Source organism: Apteryx mantelli, chromosome 1 (genome assembly GCF_036417845.1).
Source record: "Apteryx mantelli isolate bAptMan1 chromosome 1, bAptMan1.hap1, whole genome shotgun sequence".
Taxonomy (NCBI): domain Eukaryota; kingdom Metazoa; phylum Chordata; class Aves; order Apterygiformes; family Apterygidae; genus Apteryx; species Apteryx mantelli.
The window spans coordinates 167096525-167115535 of NC_089978.1; the positions used below are offsets into that span (position 1 = coordinate 167096525).

The 19011-nt window shown below is 43.4% G+C and overlaps 1 protein-coding gene and 1 non-coding gene across 5 annotated transcripts; one reads left to right on the forward strand and one right to left on the reverse strand.

Moving 5' to 3' along the window:
* Nucleotides 1-2100: 2100 nt before the first annotated feature.
* POLDIP3 (DNA polymerase delta interacting protein 3) lies at nucleotides 2101-17886 on the reverse strand. Of its 4 annotated transcripts, XM_013947719.2 has the most exons (9): nucleotides 17766-17886; nucleotides 13819-14215; nucleotides 11233-11310; nucleotides 9229-9324; nucleotides 7202-7384; nucleotides 6198-6275; nucleotides 5447-5576; nucleotides 4465-4531; nucleotides 2101-4103 (listed from the first exon to the last, which is right to left on the reverse strand). In XM_013947719.2, the coding sequence occupies exons 1-9, from the start codon at nucleotides 17870-17872 to the stop codon at nucleotides 3929-3931; spliced, it is 1311 nt and encodes a 436-aa protein (XP_013803173.1). In that variant the 5' UTR covers nucleotides 17873-17886; the 3' UTR covers nucleotides 2101-3928. The 4 variants fall into 4 exon arrangements, with proteins under 4 accessions (XP_013803173.1, XP_013803175.1, XP_013803174.1 ...); XM_013947721.2 differs by lacking the exon at nucleotides 7202-7384 and having other exon boundaries at nucleotides 17766-17881; XM_013947720.2 differs by lacking the exon at nucleotides 11233-11310 and having other exon boundaries at nucleotides 17766-17880.
* A 344-nt stretch (nucleotides 17887-18230) lies between these two features.
* On the forward strand, nucleotides 18231-18379 carry LOC136991184 (U12 minor spliceosomal RNA). Its single transcript, XR_010883228.1, has one exon. It is a non-coding gene; the product is annotated as a U12 minor spliceosomal RNA (small nuclear RNA).
* The last annotated feature ends 632 nt before the right edge of the window (nucleotides 18380-19011 follow it).

Genomic DNA, 19011 nt, shown 5'->3' on the forward strand with positions numbered 1-19011 from the left:
TGCTGTCCAGCTTCTGTTTACACAGCCTGGCTCTAAAAATACAGTTTAGATCAAGCCACTTCCACCTGAAGTCACTGTCACATCTCTCCTGCTGCAACTCTATGACTGATGCAACTTCTCCCCTCACCACATATAACCAAATCATTAAAAGGCACTTTTAAGTGACAACTACTACCCAGGGCAGATGGAAGCGGTGGTGGCTTACAGGAGATGGAGCCCGTTGGCTGAACTCCCTTGTGTTTGCAAAGACACCCCCAACTGTCTGGGCAAGTGCCATAGCCTTAGAAAGAAAATCTGCCACATAAGCACACAAGGCAGCGTGACAAGCAGATCACTTAACTTCTCCATAACGCACATGCTATGGCCCCAACAACCTCTCAGTACACTGTAAGCCAAATCACAAGCAACTCCTCCACACCTTGGAGAGGAGTCTTTTAAAGGGAAGACTATTTTAAGGTAAGTCGAAAACTGATTTGCTAAGGAAGACATCATTACGGCCATAACAGGTACAAGGAGGCTTTAGGCAAAGCAAGCAAGGCGGATGTTCAGGGAGGCTATGTTGTCCAGTGATTTGCTGGTAGAGATGTATTTCTACATTCACAAGTTCCTCTGGAAATTCTTGGCTAAGGAACATGGAAATATAGTCTGTTATGGCAAGTGCCACCTGGTAAGGCCTCTGCAGGACAGTGTGTTCTGTAAGGAAGCTTATTACATACAATCATTTAGTTGAATTAGAGTTCTGAAAGTGAAGACCTTAACAGTGGGAACGCAGTGTAAAAAGGCAGCAAGTTTGCTTAATTCTAGACAGGCAAATAAAAGAAGAAATGTTTAAGATGTGTAAAAACATTCAAAGACAACTATAAGAGTAACTTGTTCCTAAAGGCTCTTGTTAATCAGGGAAAGCAACAGAGACCTCTACAGAGAAAGCTGTATTTATGACTGAATAGAACAAAAAGGATCACTCCAAAAATAAAGGAAGATATTGAAGCAAGACATATGTACAAGGTGAACAAAAAGTTAGTGAAAGTGAGTAAGAAATGATATGGAGAGCTGACTCACAGAATAGATATCTAAGTTAAGGAACATGATCAGAAGGAATGGTATATGCAAAATCTGTAAATGTATACCAGGCAAACTTGCAAATTGTGGCATCACATTAGAAATCATTAAGTTTTTGAAAAAGCAAAGAGAAAAGAGAAACACTATTACAAATTACTTACCACCTGTTCTGGACAACCAAATTGAATAGTCCTGGCAATCAGTGTGTTTTGTATGCAAATTTATGATCTCAAACCACTCCCCAAAATTAAAAAAAAGGGGGGGGGCCCCCCAAAGATAACCATGCTGAATCAAGGCAAATGTGCACAGATGTTAGGTCAGAAGGTGGTAGGTGAGCTCAGTGAAATGCAAACAAGACTAGCATGAATATTCCAGGCCAGTGAGAAGAAACTTCAGAACTGCAAGGTGAATTGCTTGAAAAAAGTCTGTGAATTACTGAAACGTTACTCTTCTTTCAGTGCCCACTGAAACAATGAATTATACTAGGAAGAACTAGCTAAGTAAACTTTATCTAAGAGACCTAACCAACGTTAGACTGCAGGACAAATTGTAGAGTGGTATTTAGACAATCATCATTGACTTCAATGATAGATTTAAAAAAAAAAAATTACTACACAGATCACAGCAGTACACAGAACAGAGCAGTAGTTCTTCCAAGGAAGTACGTTAATGTCCTTGTAACTTATCACAGATCACCTAAACACAATGCCCAACTTAACAGCAAATTACAGTTCTTTCTATTTGGTTTTTGGAATGGACATGAATGTACTAAGAAAAGAGTATGATCAAATCATTCTTTCAGAAGAGAAAAGATATGTAGCCACAATACATGTCTTCACATTTTCATACTTTATGTAGTTGCTAAAGTATCCTAATTCCTCTAAACAGATACCTTAATTTCACAGCTCCACTCTTTTTTCCTGAGTTATTTTTTAAACCCACTAGGCTGTCTGTAACAAGGGCCACTGTTTTCCTTTTTTGTGACACCAATGGAATTGAAACTAGCTGTAGACACAAATTGCTCCCACTTTAACAGCAACACTCTGTATAACAAACGTTTATTCAGAAACAGATAATACATTATTTTCTCCAACCCCTAACATTTCCTCCCCCTCCCCTGACTCTTATTAAAACACAGGTGTTTGATGGGCAGTCTAAAAAAGGGGAACAATAGCTGTCATAAGTCTCCTCCCCTACAAACACCTGCTGTTCACAAGAAGCACCCTACCAATAATGATGTGGTTGGTTTCCAAACCAAAGAGTACTCCAGGAAAAAACAAGTCCTGCCAAGTCCTCATTATTTCCATGGCTAAAAGGGATACAGTGAAATAGACCAATGGTTTGCACCCAACAGATAGAGCAAAGAGTTTGTACAGAACAAGAAAGCAAAAGAAACATAGGGTTGACCAAGAAATGGAGTCTGGACCTACAATGGTTACAGCAAGTTCACTAAAGAAGTTCAGCAGTGCTGAACAGAATGGTTAGGTTACTCTCCTAGCTAGAAGGATCAAGTTCAAACCCCAACCAGATTCTGGAAGTGGCTCTTACCTTTCCTCTCTTCTTATAATACAATTTGAACTAATACAAACAAATGCAGCTACTGGGACTTCAAATATCCATTGCAATAATGGTGTACTAACAAAGGAAGTACTGGAAGTGCCACCTAATGGCCAGTGGCTGGTCGCAGATGCTCACTCTCTGAAGGTAAATCCTTCTTGCTGCTCTGCATGGCACTTGCCAGTATCTAAACTCTCCAATGAATTCCCTAGAGTGTTAACTGTTTCCCCCCACCACCCCAAACCTCTCCCCGCAGCCATGAAGTGATCACCCTCCAAGCCCATATATGGGAGCAGCAGGCCTGCACAGCAGCCAAACATTACCCAAATTAAATCTCTCAAGTGATTTCTCAGGGGTAGAAGACTGCTTCTGATGTGTTAGTGCCTGAAAGAGGCCCCAGCTCCTTCCTTTCGTAACAGGAGACTGGGTAAGTTAGAAGTTAAGAAAGCACTTCATGTCCCTGTCCAGATACCAGGAGAATGCAATACTAACAGGAGTGAAACACTTGGATTTTCTCTAGCTCTAAACACAATCCTGGTTCTTATTTTTAAGTCCATAGAAAGGGAGGAGAGAGCAACTCATCCTGACCCTACAGGGCAAATATATTCATTGTAGAAATGCCAGAGCCTTTTTCTCCACCTCTGTGCCTTACCAGAGTTGAAACATCCCTCCCATAGCACGATGGGTGCTACTCTTGTACATGTCCTTTCTCCCTGATGCCTCCATTGGCTGGCATACACACTGGGGAGCTCAGTTTTTCTTACATCTTCTCAGTGTCACAGCTTTTGAGGAGAAAGATATCCAACCACCAGGCTGAAGTAGTATGCTACTGAATGCATGAGTCAAAGATGCAAGATGGTGCTTACTGTATGGAGCCACACCTTTGTACTTGATGCAGCAATTTTAGAAACCATATGTTGTCTTGCCTGCTGATAATCAAGGGGATGCACCTTTTAGTTTAAAGGTAGGTCAGAAGAGAAAAGGAGATTACCACTCCTTCCCTTAGAGTCTATGTGCACTTTTAATGGCCACTAGGGGCTTTGGAGTAAAGGAGGGAATTACATCATATATGCTTGGTAATATATTACGGGCAGAAGGGGGAGGTTATTCTCTTGGAAAAAAAAAATTGTGGAAGAAAACTCCAACTATGGAAACAGAAAATACACACACAAGAGGAAACACTATTGTACAGTAAGGTAGCGATCATAGAAAACAAAAACTTCCAGGCAGGCAAATGCAAATAACATCTGCACTCCTGCACTTTTCTCATTCTCCAACTTGAGTTTTCCAGTCCACTACTTGCTCTCCCTTCTCAGAGTTTGATTTTGAATTCTGTGGGCTGCACAGAGGCAGAGACCCCTGAGGATTTGAAGAGTGCCTTCAAGATGGTGTCAGGGTCTACCTCAGCAGGGGGATTTGAGGAGGCGCTTGCACTTGACCGGCGTGGTTCTCCCTCCTTCTTCACTGAAGGAGTATCACTCAATCGGCTGGAAAATTAAAAGAAACAAAACAAAAACAAGTAGTATTAAACCTCACATTTTCAAACAAATTTTACACAATGTCTGCACTGTTTTCAATATCTTCTCTTGTCAATCTTGAACACAGTTTAAGATGTGCTTTCAGACAAGAAAACTCCCTGATCTCAGACTCATTTTGAATCCACAGGGCTGGGAACACTATGGAAGCATACTATTTTGAATTCAGCTCAACACAGAGAGCTTCCAGAAAGCAAGAGAAAGGATATTCATGGGAAAACAATTTACCAACATGTTTTCCTCCTTTCCCATAGGTTCTCCTCAAAACAGAACCTGCAAACACTTTTGGTTCTTCCCCTCATGGGGCACTTACAGCAATATAGGCTGGTCTGAGGTGATGACATTCCCATTCATGTGAAGATTGCATTTCATCGGTTGACCTAAACAAAGTAATTAAAAAAAAAAACCTCTATCTCAGAATTCCAGTAAGGCAAGACCCTCAAAACACCACACAACAGTGCAAGCAGTAGTAGAGCTCCACATGATGGGGAAGCCACGAGAAGGAGCAGCTGATACATCTTTTGTTGCAAGATCATAGCACTTCCAAGCAACTGAAGTGTGACTGAAACAGTCAGTAGGAGTATGAAATTTGAAATTCAATTTAGGTAGACAACCCTTAGCAAAGGCATAGAGATTCTCCCATTCTGAGCTGTTTGCTCCTCATCTGACATTAGCAGTGTCACTCATCCAGGGAAAGAAACATCTATTTTCAGCTAGAGAGCTTACACTTGTTAAAATTGCATTGGGCTTCACACAAGGGTAAGAAGATAAGCTAGAAATCAGCAGCTAATTTCAGCCTATAACAGGCAGATAGATCCTGATCAAAAACTGCATTGTTCAAAGTCTGTAAAGAAGCTGATACTGTTGTACAGGTCTGATTCAGAACGTCTTTGTCAAGCCCCAAGACCTCTGCAAATACTAGTTTTACTTATGCTGTGCAAACAGCTACTCTGTAAGCATTTAATGCCTTCCTAAGGACTATCTGGCTTTGGCTTCTTGGTTAGAGACAACAGAAAATTCATCTGGAAGTTAGATCAGAGGAATTAGTGGAAGTCTGCTTCTACCTTTGAGGTCTCTCTTCCTGGGAAAACATATTTCTGAATACCACTTAAATGAACTATGCCTATATCCAACAAGTTACACAAAAGCCTGTAACATTGTCCAGCTCTTAAAGCAGCTTTCTGGCATTTATTCTTTTGGTAACATATAAGCATCTGAGATGCTTTTAAACTCTCTGCTGAGGTGAAAAACTGTTGATTCATCTATCCTAAATGCAACTCCGGCCTCAAACTTACCATCTAAGCATCTGTTGTTGTATTTCTTATATGCTGTGATAGCATCTTCTTTCTTCACAAAGACTACCTCAGCCACTCCTGGGTGCACCAGCCGGGCTCGCTTCAGAGCGCCACACACACAGAATAACTCCTGAGGGCAGAGAGCAAGTCATGACTGTGATCACATCAGAGTTATCACTTGAACCAGACAGACACACTGAGTGGGAAAGGCTTAGTTTCCTAATTACATCACCCCATCTGCTTAGAAAACACATGCCAGAATCTGGCAGTAGCCATTTATCTTAATGTGTTTGCTATGGTACAAACAAGTACTTGGTACTAGTAATACAGGTGGCACAAAACTCCGTACTGTCAACAACTCAAGCAGAAGAGTTCAAGGTTAATGCTCTATACAGTTATGCATGAAGACCAGCTTCGTTCTCAGTCTGCCTAGATAATTTGGATGGGGCATAAGTTAGAGAACACCAAGCATCATTTGGCATGAACTCTTCTAAGTGATGTCTGGTATCTCAGCACAGCCTAGAAATGGGATTTTGTCCAGTGTTTTTGAGCCCACAATTTAAAAAAAAAAAAAAAAACAAGACCCAAAACAAAAATCTAGGAAAATTCTCGGAATCCTCCCAAGGAAAGCAAACCCACACCATACCCCGAGGAAAGCAAACCCACACCATAGAAAAGTGAATTATCAAAAGAAGCAGGATGAGGGATGGAAGCTTCAATCACCCAGAGTTCAGCGGTAAGCAACACTCACAACAATGTCTTCCTCTGTGACTCGAGGATGCAGATTGTTTACGGTCATCTTTGTGCCTTCCAAAGGACTGAACACCAGCTGCCGACACAAACAAATGTATTACGTGCAGAAAGTCAGAAACACAGCAGGCAAGACAGCATAGCAGAGAAAGCATGAAAAAAAAAGACTAAAGGGACACCTGGGAAAGTCTGTACACACACATGAAGGGAAAATAAAACTAGTAATAGGGAGTATCAATGTTCGCAAAAGCCCATCTCATCTGAGGTGAAAAGGAGCCCATTTTTCATGCTAATTTCTCTCTGAAGTAACTCTCCTCTTCCATTCCCAGATACAACACTAACTTAATCTGCATACATATGCAACGTTCACCTAGCCATGCCTACACTGCCTTTCATGAGCAGGTCTGGGCTGCATTCAGGACCAGCCAGCAAACCCCATGGTTCCAGCCCCTCTAGAACCAGTCAACTCAATATGCCTGGGAGCGTCTGGTGGCTTACTGTACCCAGCACTGGGCAGTTTGGCAAAGCAGTTCCAGGCAGGTTGTTTACAAATTGCCCTGTGTGGACACCAGGTAGCCAAATTTGGGAGCATCCTGCTATTCTTCCTAACAGCAGGGGACAAAAAACAACACAACTAGTAGTATTAAAACACTACTCTTAGCAACATACAAGCCACCAAGTGCTGTCCAAGTAACAGCTGCCACCTCCCTATAACACAGATTCCTCCAGGACCATGTGCTCCAGTTTTGGAAAGGAAAAACAGAGAAGCAAAATGGAGAGTCTGGGAATTCCCAGCCTCTCAAAATACATTAGAGAAGAGGATGTTCATACGGGTTTCAAGTTCTTGGGACATGGGCTGCAGTTATCAGAATAAGCTTGACAGAGGTCCAGAGACAGTGGTAGGAGGCAGACAGAAATAACTTGCTCACATAACCAATCAACAGCAGTTTTGCACATCTCTGCAGAGATTTCTCTAATGAGCATGTCCCATTTCCCTAGACTCACCTCAACAGGTGCTGGCTCTTTTGGAGGCTCCTCCTTTGTCACCAAGGTCCGGGACATGTTTGTCAAGGCCTTTGTCCGCATTGGGGAGGGAGGTGCAGGAGGAGCTGTGTAAGTGTCATTCTGGACCACTTTAGTCAGGGGAACAGTCTTGGACAAAGAGAATTTATTGCCACTCAGCCCAGTCTACAGGAAGAGAGAAGAAAGCATCCCTGAGAGATGCAGCCTACAAAAGTAGGTCCTCTTTTCTAAGCACCAACAGCAGGAGAGCATTACTGGCATGTATTAAGAACTTTCATGTCCTTCCCAGTGTCAAAACCACTACAGTGCTGGAGACATTCAGCTTTGAGACAAAAATCAGCTGAAGCTTCTGGGCATATGTTTACCCAAAAAGACGCCAAAAGTGCTTTTTACAAGCACCTTTAATTTTCATACTCCTCTTAAACCCTACCAGTGCAATTTGAAAAGCACCCTCTATCTGAAAATTCAAGTACTATACAAAGTATACACAAAGATAACTCATTTACAGCAAAATTGAGCTGTCTTAGTATTTCTGAAGAATGCCTGTTCACACTACACTAGCACACAAGACATGAAGAGTAACTTTTCTAGTTGAAGCTACCTGGGGAATTTAAAGCCAAAAGAATAAAAGTTCTTGATATCTGCTGTGAACACAGGAGACAAACATTTACTCCTGCAAAGAAATAAGGCCATTTTTAAGGATAACAAATGGCCAGGGGCTCTATTTGCCTGAATACCAACATACGAAAAAACATGGGATACTCATTGCACTAGACTGCCTGTGTGATGAAAAAGACACATTAAATTGATTGCTTAGAATCACAGAATAATTTAGGGTGAACCCATGTCCAACTCCCTGCCTGAAGCAGGGTTAGCTTGAAAGACATCAAGCTGACTCTGACAGGGCCTCGTTCAGTCCAACTCTGAATATCTCTGAGAACAGAGACTCCACAGCCTCTCTGGGCCCCTGTGTCAGAGTCTGACCACTACCTAAGAATCTTCCCACCCCTTACATCTAAATACAATTTCTTTTGCTGCAACATGCGAGCTGGCTCTTGTTCTTTCCCTGTTCACCTCTGGAAAGTGTTTTTTGTCTTTTCTATAACCACCTTTTAGGCAGCAAAAGACAGGAGTCAGATCTCGCTACAGCCTTCTCTTCTCTGGCCTGAACAAACCCCGCTCTTGGTCTCCTCTTGTACATCGTATGCTGCAGCCCCCTAACCACCCTAGCAGCCCTTTGCCAGACTCGCTCTGGTTTGTCAATGTCTGTCTTGTACTGTGGAACCCCAAACTGGGCACAGTACTCCAAGTGCAGTCTCACAGATGCCAGATAAAGGGGAATAATTATCTCCCTTGACTTGGTGGCTACGCTCTTACTAATATAGCCCAATATGCAGTTAGCTTTCCTTGCTGCAAGGATGCACTGCTGATTCATTACTATATGTCATCCAGCAGGTCCTTTTCTGCAAGACTGCTTTCTAGCCAGTCAGTCCTCAGCTTATGTTGCAGAGGATTATCCCATTCCAAGTGCAGGACCTCGCATTTGTCTGTGTTGAACTTCCATCTTCTCCAGAGTATCAGTACTCCCCAACAAGCTGCCAACTAAGATTTTGCATGGCAAGAGATTTCCTGCTTTGATGTCCAGTCTCTAGGAGCAGCAGAAAGCTTCCCTTGCTTGCCTGCTCAAACAATAACGAGATAGATTCAAAGAACTTTCCCAAAAAGGAGAAAAAAGTCAAGAGCTAACATGCAGTAGCCTGCCAGCAAAGGAGAAAAGCACACATTCTGGCTGCAAAGGCCTACAAAGCCACAGTTAGCCTACAAGGGACTCTGTCCCCAAATAATGCTAGAAGCATTGACACAAAGGGAAGGATGGGGTAGAGAACAAACATTCCAGGGGAAATCATCGTTTACACACTTTAAAAGAACATAAGCCCTTTAAAGCCGCAGCCTGTGCATCCACCCAATGCGAGCATGGCGAGGTGGGGGCTGTTCAGATAATCCCTTACCGCGTTGTGCAGGAAACTGTTTGTGGTGGTGATTTTCATCTGTTTGCTAGGAAGGGGGGAGAGACTTTCATCATCATCTTCCATGTCGTATAGACCCTAAAGAAAGGCAAGGTAATGATTTACAAGCAGATATATTTAATATAGGCATCATTCCCAAAATAAGTCATCCTCCCCTGCCTTTAGCCTTCTTCGAAACACATGCAGTAACATTAGGTAATGAACATTACTACTTTGGACTTCTGGCCTCACAGCTTGGTGACAGACAGCTGAATGTAGGCAAGGCCATTTCAAAATGTCAGTGTAAGAACTCTCAAACTTCTTTTCCAGAAACGTCAGAGCAAAACTATTTCCCTAGATGTATGAAACCCCATATAGGTTTCTCTTTAAACTCTGGATCACATCAGGACTCATGAGACCACATTAATGCAATAAAGCCTCAAAGCCTTCCTTTTTAGCACCCTGCTAGCTTTAAAGTTTAAGCCTATGCATTTGATTTTCTTTAGTAAGCAGATGGCTGCCAAATACATCTGAACCCAACGTTCCTTTTGAATAGCCTGCTTTCTTCAGCATAGCACAGCACATGTCCGTCTGGCACTAGAAAACACTGCACTAGGAGGTTTGCTGAATAATTCATTTCCCAGTTCCACTTAAATGCTCATAGCCTTGCCTCAAAATACTGAGGTTAACTCCTACACAAACATTTTTTCATAGACTGTAAGTGACAATGTTTCTTAGAAAAAGCCTATACGCATATGGTACTGCCCAGAACATAAGAAGTCACAACTCAGTTTCCCATTAATTCAACAGGAAGATAAAGAAAGATTCAGAAAATGGAGGGATTAGCAATGACAGCTTGAAAAATAAGTAGGTTTTCATGGTCAGCAAGATTCTGGCTTACAAACAGGAAGGTTGTTCCAAGCACGAAGATGTTAAAGGAAAAAAGCATCAGGAACGATAGGCACAGAGGAGAACTCTGTAGAAAAAAAGAATTGTGAAAAATACCAGCCATCAAGACAAGGGACTTAAGTTTGAGACAAAGAAAAAGTGAAAGGGATCCAAGTCTTATAACAATGAGGTCAGAACATGATGCTTCCTTAAGTGACAGCATCATGGATAAATGAGGGTGGCAGGTGAATGCAGAGGTAAAGCACTCAAGAAGCTAAAGTTACTGTAATCAAGGCAAAAGATAAACAAGACAATATTGTGGATGTCAGTTTTCCAATATTTCATATTATATTTTAACATGCATATACACACATATATACATGTACGTACGTATAAAGCACCCCCACATATTTTATATTTTGTATATTTCTTCTCTGAAAGAACCCAAGGTGGTAAGATAACTGAATGCTTGACTGGGCAATGGCTTTTAAAGTCAATCCAGAAGAGATGGCAAAAACTCAAGGGTTTTCCTCATACCTTCACAGAAAATCTGTTTGATAAAGGATATGGCAATTTTGATGCAACATCAAAACACCAGTTATCAGTCAACACGAGGTTTCCAGGGGGGACACAAAGCTGGGTTTCATGGGAAGGTAATAACCTCTCCTACCTCACCATAGCACATTTGACAATGGGGAATCATATCCAGTCTCTGAGGAGGCAGGCAGGATGTTGAATCAAAAAGACCAACAACTCGATCTAACGTAGTATCACCAAAGAATTTATAGAAAGAGCTTAGAGCAAAAGGTTGCAGCTGCTAGAAAGAATAGTTAACTCATACAGACAAAAACTGGAAATACCTACTTTGTGTTCATACAACACATAAGGAGTCAAGTTCAGTTAGGCTAAAGGAAAACCTCAACAACCATGAAAGTATCTTCTATGTATGAATAGAGTGCCAAGTTGGTAGAGAACTTCCAAATTCTTTCTTCTTTCCTACTTTAACTTCCTTTTGCACCTGCCAATGTTTGTGGACACCGCATGTCCTTGTGCCATACTCTCCCTACCCCCAAAAAGAGCAGAGTGGGTAACAGCGGTCCTATTGCTAATGGCACACACCTGCTTGTGTGTATGGTTGTTCACCACATTGATCCTCATTCCTGCTGGATGAGAGTGTCCAGGAATTGGAGCTTTCTGCTGCAGTTAGAGGGAAAGAACCAAAGCATTAAACACTACAATCCACCAGCTCCCCATTTCAGAAGATAGGAGCTCTTATTTCCTACCCTGAGACCACTTAAGTGAAACTCACTCTCCCGCTCTTGAAATGTTATAACACAATATGCTAACATCTGTGTTTCCTGTAATATGTTCGGTATGAGATACCTGCACTTAATCAAAGAAATTAAAACTTAAGGCCAAGCAGTGGAATTCAGATTCAATCTACTTGAGTTTTAGTCCAAGATTAGTTGAAAGTGGACTTAATTCTGGCCCTGCCAGCACTGATTAGATTTACATTTCTACAAATATGAAACTGTCAATGGTATAAATCAATAAGCAAGCTTCTCATCTCTCATGCTACAGGGAACCAGAGAAGATATCTACTTCCATCAAACTCAACAAGTAGGACACAATGCAATTTATTTGTACAGTTCCATTTTAAAGGAAAAACATACACTGTCCCTTCACCCTAGACCTGGGATAAGCTGTACTAGGATTAAATGGTGCATGGGGTAGTGCAACTGGCCCTCCTCTCTGGTTTATTATCCTGTGAAACAAGGAAACAACAGCAGAAGTCAAGGAATGCAGTTTCACTAATCAGCAACCAAAATCAACCATTCAGCAACTCCTTCAAAAACATCCTTTTGGTTTTTGAAAAAGCTAGAAGTTGCCCATCACAAAAATGATTGTGTCTTCTTACAAAAATACTCCATACAAACAGTCAGAACTTCAGGTTTGTGTTTTCTCTACAAGACCATTACTTACACCATAGCACCTTCATGCTTCAAATTGCTAATAAATTCAGGAACAATAATGCCTGTCCTACTGAAACACCAGCAGAGCTATAGAATTTCTTTGGGTCTCAAAGACATTTTTCCTTCCTTTGTAAGATATAAGACCACAGTCCAGGGCATTAGAGCTCTGTGCTGTATCTTGGATCAAGATACTTTAGTTTGATTCTGCTCCCATATTTGGGAGCAGAGAGGAAGAAATAAATTGAAGGAGGGCCATGAGAAGTTTGGAATTTCAGTAAAAATCTTGAAAAAAATCACAGCTGTGCCCACAGTTTCAGTCACACTATAGTGATATAATATAATCATTCTGTATTTTTTATTGCAATATGTTGTCTACCAATGAGAAAGTACTGTAGGTCAAATTAAGTCTTACCAAAAAAACCCCAAACCAAAACAAAAAAAACAGGTCAGAGCAAACTGCTGCTGGATCAAGTCTCCAGAAACTATTTTAACTCCTAGAAACTGTGTAGCAAATATTCAACTCCTAATGGCTGATGTCACTTTGATTTGGCTGTGAAGGACAGTATGAGTATTAATTACCCTACTAATTAGAGACTACTGAACAGACCGCTCCATTGCTCTGTGATTTGCCCTTCTAACTGTCACAAGAGAGTCAGATTCCCTTTCTTAGGCCATTCTTTCACATCCAACCTAGCAGAAGACCTGAAGAGGTAATAGGCTATATCCTAGGCTAATTTAAGGAAGAAACATGCTTGATGCTCTTGAGCAAAACAACTGAGTAGAAAGACTGACCTAGATTTTCAAACTGATGAGGACCAGAGATTTTTCTGGGTATGTACAAACACATTGTTAAACCTCAGGAAGAGGGAAATGAAAGAGGTAGGTTAGGAACTACAGTTACATGCTTGTCACATACTTAAAGTGAGGAACAAAGCCACTCCTCAAAAAACAATCCCGACAGTCTGGCAACTTCTCTTCTAGCTCTACCCTCTGTACCACACACACACAAGCAGTTGCCACTCAAAGTTAGCTAAGAATCAAGTTACTGCGCACACAACAAAATGAAATTTGAAAACTGGTGAAGAAAATCAGCAGGTTAGGATGATCAACTGATGATACTGAAACTAGAATAAAGCTTGAGCCTCAGCAGGAATGGGTCAAATAATCAGGCAATTCCCTGGAAAGGGGGGAGGGCAGAAATGTAGAAAAAGGCAGATCAAGTTTTATAGGAAGATGAAAAAAGTTTTAGGTCTGCTACAAGATACCAATAACTGCATATTATAATTTGGATATAAACAGTTATCTAGACAGGACAATCCACAACACACTCTTGCAATGAGCAGTGGTATAAGAATGACAAAAAAACCAAACCAACAAAAGTTTCCTTGGATTTTGGGGGGGGGGGGGGGGCGCCCCGCAGGCAGAGAGAGACTATTTAACACTTCCAGATAATTACTTTAGCATTGAGAAGATTATGTTGCTTTAGTCATTTATCAGGCCCAAAGTTCTTTTCTTTAAAAGAAAGCTTGGATTCTACAAAAGCCCCAAACTCCAAATAGCTGAAGGACACTGAAAAACCAAAAAGACTCTAAATCTTGCCCTACAAACTGGGATCAACTGCATCTCCATGGCTTCTATTGCAATCTTGTGACACATTCATGGCAAGTATTATCATTTCCACTGGATTGCAGTAGAATAACTAAGGGGCTTAGAGGTGGCTTGCTTGACCTACCTGGATAGTTTTGGTGATTTTCATGGCTGGATTTACTGTCCCCATAGCTGGGCTGATAGCAGCAGTAGTAGCAGGAGTGCTCCTTTTCAAGCTGATCTTCTCTCTGGCATCCACCACTTTGGTCACCTTTTCAGCAGCAACGCTTTGCTGCTTACGGGAATTCAGCATCTCTCGAGCATCCTGTACTTTCCCTTTGATTTTGAACCGAGCGTCCTTTTGAACCAGTTTTTCACGGGCATCTTTAACTCCCAGTTTGTGTCGGGCATCAGTGAGGCCAATCTTCTGTCGGGCATCAAATGTCCGCTGGAAGCTGACAGCTGGTGAGGATCTACTGAGAAGATTTTGCTGGATCCCAGTGCGAGATCTTACACCTCCAAACACTGGCCTTGTGTTAAGCCTAGAAAGAGAGTTTCAGACATTGTAAGATGTGATTTACTATCGGTAAAAGTATTTGTGGTACTGCAAACAAAAGGTCACTATTACTACACAGAACCCTACCCAGGTTAGATGCTCAAATAGAACAGTAGAGAACATAAGCTGTTTTAACATTAGCTATTTATTTACAAAGTAAAGTATAAAGAACCAATTTCTAAAATCGGTCCTTAAGCTCACATTTACAAACCTAAGTAACAGGCTTGACTTTAACTGTGCTAAATTCATACTACACCCATATGAAATTTAACAAAAACTTAGGTACTTCAGGGAACCCTCTGAAGACAAAGAAGAACAGAAACAGATACTCCAGCTTAAGGACTGAGCAGGTCCTCTAAAACATCTTTTGTAATACAGTATGTCCTGGTACAAAGAAAACCTGGAACTACATGCAACTTCAAGAATTCTGGACAGCAAGTTCAGATTTTTGGAAGTGCAGAGGCTTTGATTTTAGGTTGTGCAAGTACCAGTACAAATCTCAGCCGAAGGCTGAGACTGCCAGCAAGGATTTGCTAGTCAAATCACTTGCTAACATCACTGCCTCTTATCTAATCTACTAACACCAATGCTGCACTCATTGGCTTATATTTTGAAGCACATCACCATCGCAATACTCAGTACGGAAGGATAACAGTCAGTCTCAGACAGAGAACAGCATTTGTAGCTGGGGTTGGCAGGGAGTTCTAGAGAGAATCTGCTCCAACCACCCTACTCAAACAGGTTGTCCAGGACCATGTTCAGCTGGGTTTTGAATCTCTCCAAGGATGGAGAGTCCGCAACCTCTCTGGGCAACCTGTTCCACTGTTCATCCAGTGAAGAAGTGTTTTCTTACATTCAGATGGAAATATTACTAAGAAGCAGCCCATTCTGTACTGAAAACAGCTTCTCATTACAGATTGGATCTACTTTTTCAAAACTTCTCCTAAAAGGAATAAGCTTGTCTGAATTTTTAGTAGAATTCCTCTTTTAAATATATAATTTTTTAAGTTTCGGACTTTTTCATTGGGTTTCCTTTTTGTAAAAAGATAACAAAGTTGTAGGAGAAATTTTAGAGTTAACACACTGAAAAATATTCTTGCCATTGGCTTTTTTATTCATAAAAAGAGCTAGAGCACTACAGTGTTTATTTGCTTTAATAAAAGTATTGCACAGTATTATAAAATCTAAAATTCAATAAAATATCTAGGATTTGTTGTGATACTCAAAAGGCTAACATCATCACAGATTCAAACAACAATGCAAGTCAACTTCTTCATAGAGTTTTATACCAGTACTTCTTGATTTATCTAACACTACAATTTTAACTGCTACTTACAGTCATACATTTACAGTGAAGAGGTCTGTGGAAAAGAAGTAGAAAAGAGATGGAAAAGACTGAGCATCAGCCTCTGTGTCTGGATAAAGCAAGAATGAAAGACAACTGAAAAATTAGGCCTGGGGTCCCCTTTTGTTATCTAGTTAAGAATCCTATGGCAATGCTCTCTCATTCAAACAGAGCATACCAATTAAGAGATAAGAATATTAAGTCCATTTGTTAAAACATATCCAAAAGTATATGAAAGAGGAACAGTACCTGTAAAGCAATAGCCACAAAACAAAACTTCCCTTGTAATTTTAAAATCTATTAACCTAACAATGCTGCAAGCATTTGGTTAGAGTGCTACAGACAGATTGATGAGTGGTTCTTTCTAATCAGTATAAAAGAGAGGTCAAAGTAAAATCAGAAATATATGTAATCAGCACTTAAGCCAGACTTAGTTAGAATGGTAAGGATGCATATTGATGAAATCAGTTCGGAAACTGTACAGACGATTACACCTCCTCAGAAAATGAGTTTTATCTTAGTAAGCAGCTTTTTTTTTTTTTTGCTTATCCTACCACAAACAACATGAACTGTTTAGGCATTATGCACCCATTTCATGCCACGATACCTGAAATACAAGGAAATCTCAAACACTGCAATTCCACAAAATTAAATTTAAATTACTCTAAGTTCTAACTAACTTATCCATGGCACATTATAATAGTTTGTGTGTTAGCACATTTTATAGCTGAAGATTTTTATTTTACCATTTTGCTTGGACTACTAAAGAGCATGTGTAAAATGATAAAAGTTTACTCAGCTTGTCCAACATTCACAAAGGCACATTAGCTACCTCAGAAATCTTATAAAGTAAGCTAAAGATGACAAAAAAGAGAAATGCAAGGCACATTCTAATAGTGCTGCTGAGATATTATTGTTTAGCAGATAAAAGCTGGAAGGATTCCTGGAAAAAATGAGAGTTAAGGAGGGATTTGAAAAAGGAGAGGAGGTGCTTGGCATATCAAGCAGTATAAGACTGTTCCAAACACGCAGCGTAACATGAATGAAAGCACAAAGCCAAGGCCTTGTCTAGACTAGGATTTAGAGGTGCGTTTGAATTTTTCAGTTAGTACCTGTTAGCAGAGAACGTTCAAAATACTACTGTAGACACGGAAGTGTATATATTCACAGTTAAAGCCCAAGACTCCTCAGTGACCACAGAGCACCAAACCAGAGGCAAACTTAGCTAACATGGAGTGGAGAGATCCGTGGACAGGACTTTGAGAAACATCAAGGGACTAAAGCAAAGGGGAGGATGAAAAGCTATCAAAGGAAAACCCAAACGAGAACCTACCAACAGCTGCACTAACAAATAAATGGCCCAGCCTGCACTGGAGGCATCTGCCGTGCAAAGCACGAGTCTAATCTTGTTGCTAACGTGTAACACACTCCACATCCACGCAAGCGCTTCAAACGGTCCGCCCGGGTATTGTTAACCGTGCTACAGAGGCCGTGATTTCCAAGGGCCAGGCATCAGTGCTAGTGAAGCCACCGCTGCCCGAAGCTCTGCCTGCGCAGATGCCGGTTGTCGCAGCTACCGTTAGGGCTCCCGGTGGCACACCCACACCTCCCACGGCCATACCGCAGTGCACCGCGCCGCTCCTCCACGCCTCCAGCCCGGGGGATCCCCCGAGGGCCCTGCCCGGGCCCGCAGCCCAGCGGCTGCTTCTGCTGCGGGCCCAAGGCAGCCCGGCCGCCGAGGGGGCTCGAGGCGCTGCCCAGACGGCGCGGAGCCCCGGCTTCGGGGTGGAAGGGCACAACCAGGTTAACCGGCGGAGGGACCGGCTGTGCCAGGAGCCTCGCGAGCAATAAGAAGGCCCCGACCGGGGAAGGAGAGAGGCGACGAGCGGAGCCCCCAGTCCCAGAGCAACCCCGCGCCAGGGGCACCGCCAGGCACTGGGGGGACCGGGGGGGAGGGCGACCCCCGCTCCGTCCCCACCCCTGAGCGACGGCTCGCCCCACCAATCAGCGCCAAAAACGACGCCCCACGGGCCAACGCCTAAGCCAATGGGAAGGCGAGAGCACGGAAAGGGGCCGGGCCGCGCTGAGGCAGGCTGCGGCCCGAGGCCCCCGGAGCGGAGAGACTAAAAGGGAGGACGAAGGAGCCACCGGGGGAAGCCCGGCCTCAGGCGCTGCCCTCCCGGCCGCCTACCTCCCTTTCACAGTAACGCCACGTTTCCGTATGAGCTCGTCCAGGGAGAGATCCGCCATCTTGTCGCGGGGCCCAGAGATAAGACGCAGCGAGCGAGACCCGGACATGACATCAAGCGACTTCCGCTCCTCGCCCCGCCTCCAGAAGTAAGCGCGCACCCCTCCCCCCCGGGCTCCGCCCGAGTGCGCCTCAGGGGCGGGGGGGAGAAGGGCGCGCGCGAGCCCGGCGGTCCCAGAACCCCCAGCGCCGCCCCGGTCCCTCATTTACATACGGCTGCCCGCACGTCCCGTCCTGGTCCGGTCCGCCGCCGCATTTGCACAGCGCGGCGAGGGGTCGAAACAGGGCAGAAGAATGGGGACGGTGGAGACGCTGCTTGTACTGTGCAGGGCGGTGCAGCGCCATGCTCGCCCTGACCTCTAAAGCTAACGCGCAGGGCCCCCATGGCGGGGCCGAAAAAGGACGGTTATGCCTTAAACTTATGAGTAAGGAAAATAACGACTCGGGGTGACGCCCGGGTCCTCACTGCTAATGTGAGAGGAATTTTTGTGCGGGTACAGGTCGTCCCCGGGTGACCCGCTTACTTCGCGGGATGCTCGGGTGCCGTGATCTGCCCGACCCTCCCATGCCGCCCGTCCCAAAGAGAGATCCGGGGGGGCTGACCCTGTTTGCTGCACACCCTTCCGCCCACGGCGCCGCCAGTAACGGTCTCCGCCGGACTGCGACGCGCCTCGGCGGGGCGGTGCCTTCCCCCGGCTCGGGGGCGGGGGAGCGAGGCGGGGTGGGTTTTGCGTCGCTCGGGGTTTCGCCCTTTTCCACCTTGAGCTGTGAGAGCCGTTGGTAAACTTCCCCAGTCAATCTTATAAAGAATAACTTGATGAAACTTCTTAAACAAAAACAAAAAAGCCCTGCCCTAGCTGGTTGATTTGCAATGCAAGTCTTTCCAAGCTGGCCTCAAGGATTTCACAATAGTTAGAGATACATTACCAAAACCACTGTAACGCCTCCCGTTTCTTTAGGAAACGATTTTTAAAATGTTTTTGTGGGAGGGGTTGCTCGATTTAAAAGCAGACTCCCTAAAAAAGGAATCTGTGGAAAAGAAAGGCCTTGTGCAGACGCAGGTGACGTGGACTTCCTGGTGCTAAGTGACTGCAGAGCTGTCCCCTGCAGCTCACCGGCCTTGGCAGCAGTGGCCCGTGGGGGAGACGGCTGCGGCTTTCCCCACAGGGCCCCGGTGCTGCTGGGCCTC

Bases quoted from the DNA above. Each gene is read 5' to 3' on its own strand.
- POLDIP3 (XM_013947719.2), bottom strand. From the start codon at position 17,872: ATGTCCGGGTCTCGCTCGCTGCGTCTTATCTCTGGGCCCCGCGACAAG. The intron at 7,385-9,228 runs GTAAGGGATTAT...CTCTTCCTGTAG, and splicing joins ACAGTTTCCTGCACAACGCG to ACTGGGCTGAGTGGCAATAA. The intron at 6,276-7,201 runs GTGAGTCTAGGG...TTGTGTCGGCAG, and splicing joins AAGAGCCAGCACCTGTTGAG to CTGGTGTTCAGTCCTTTGGA.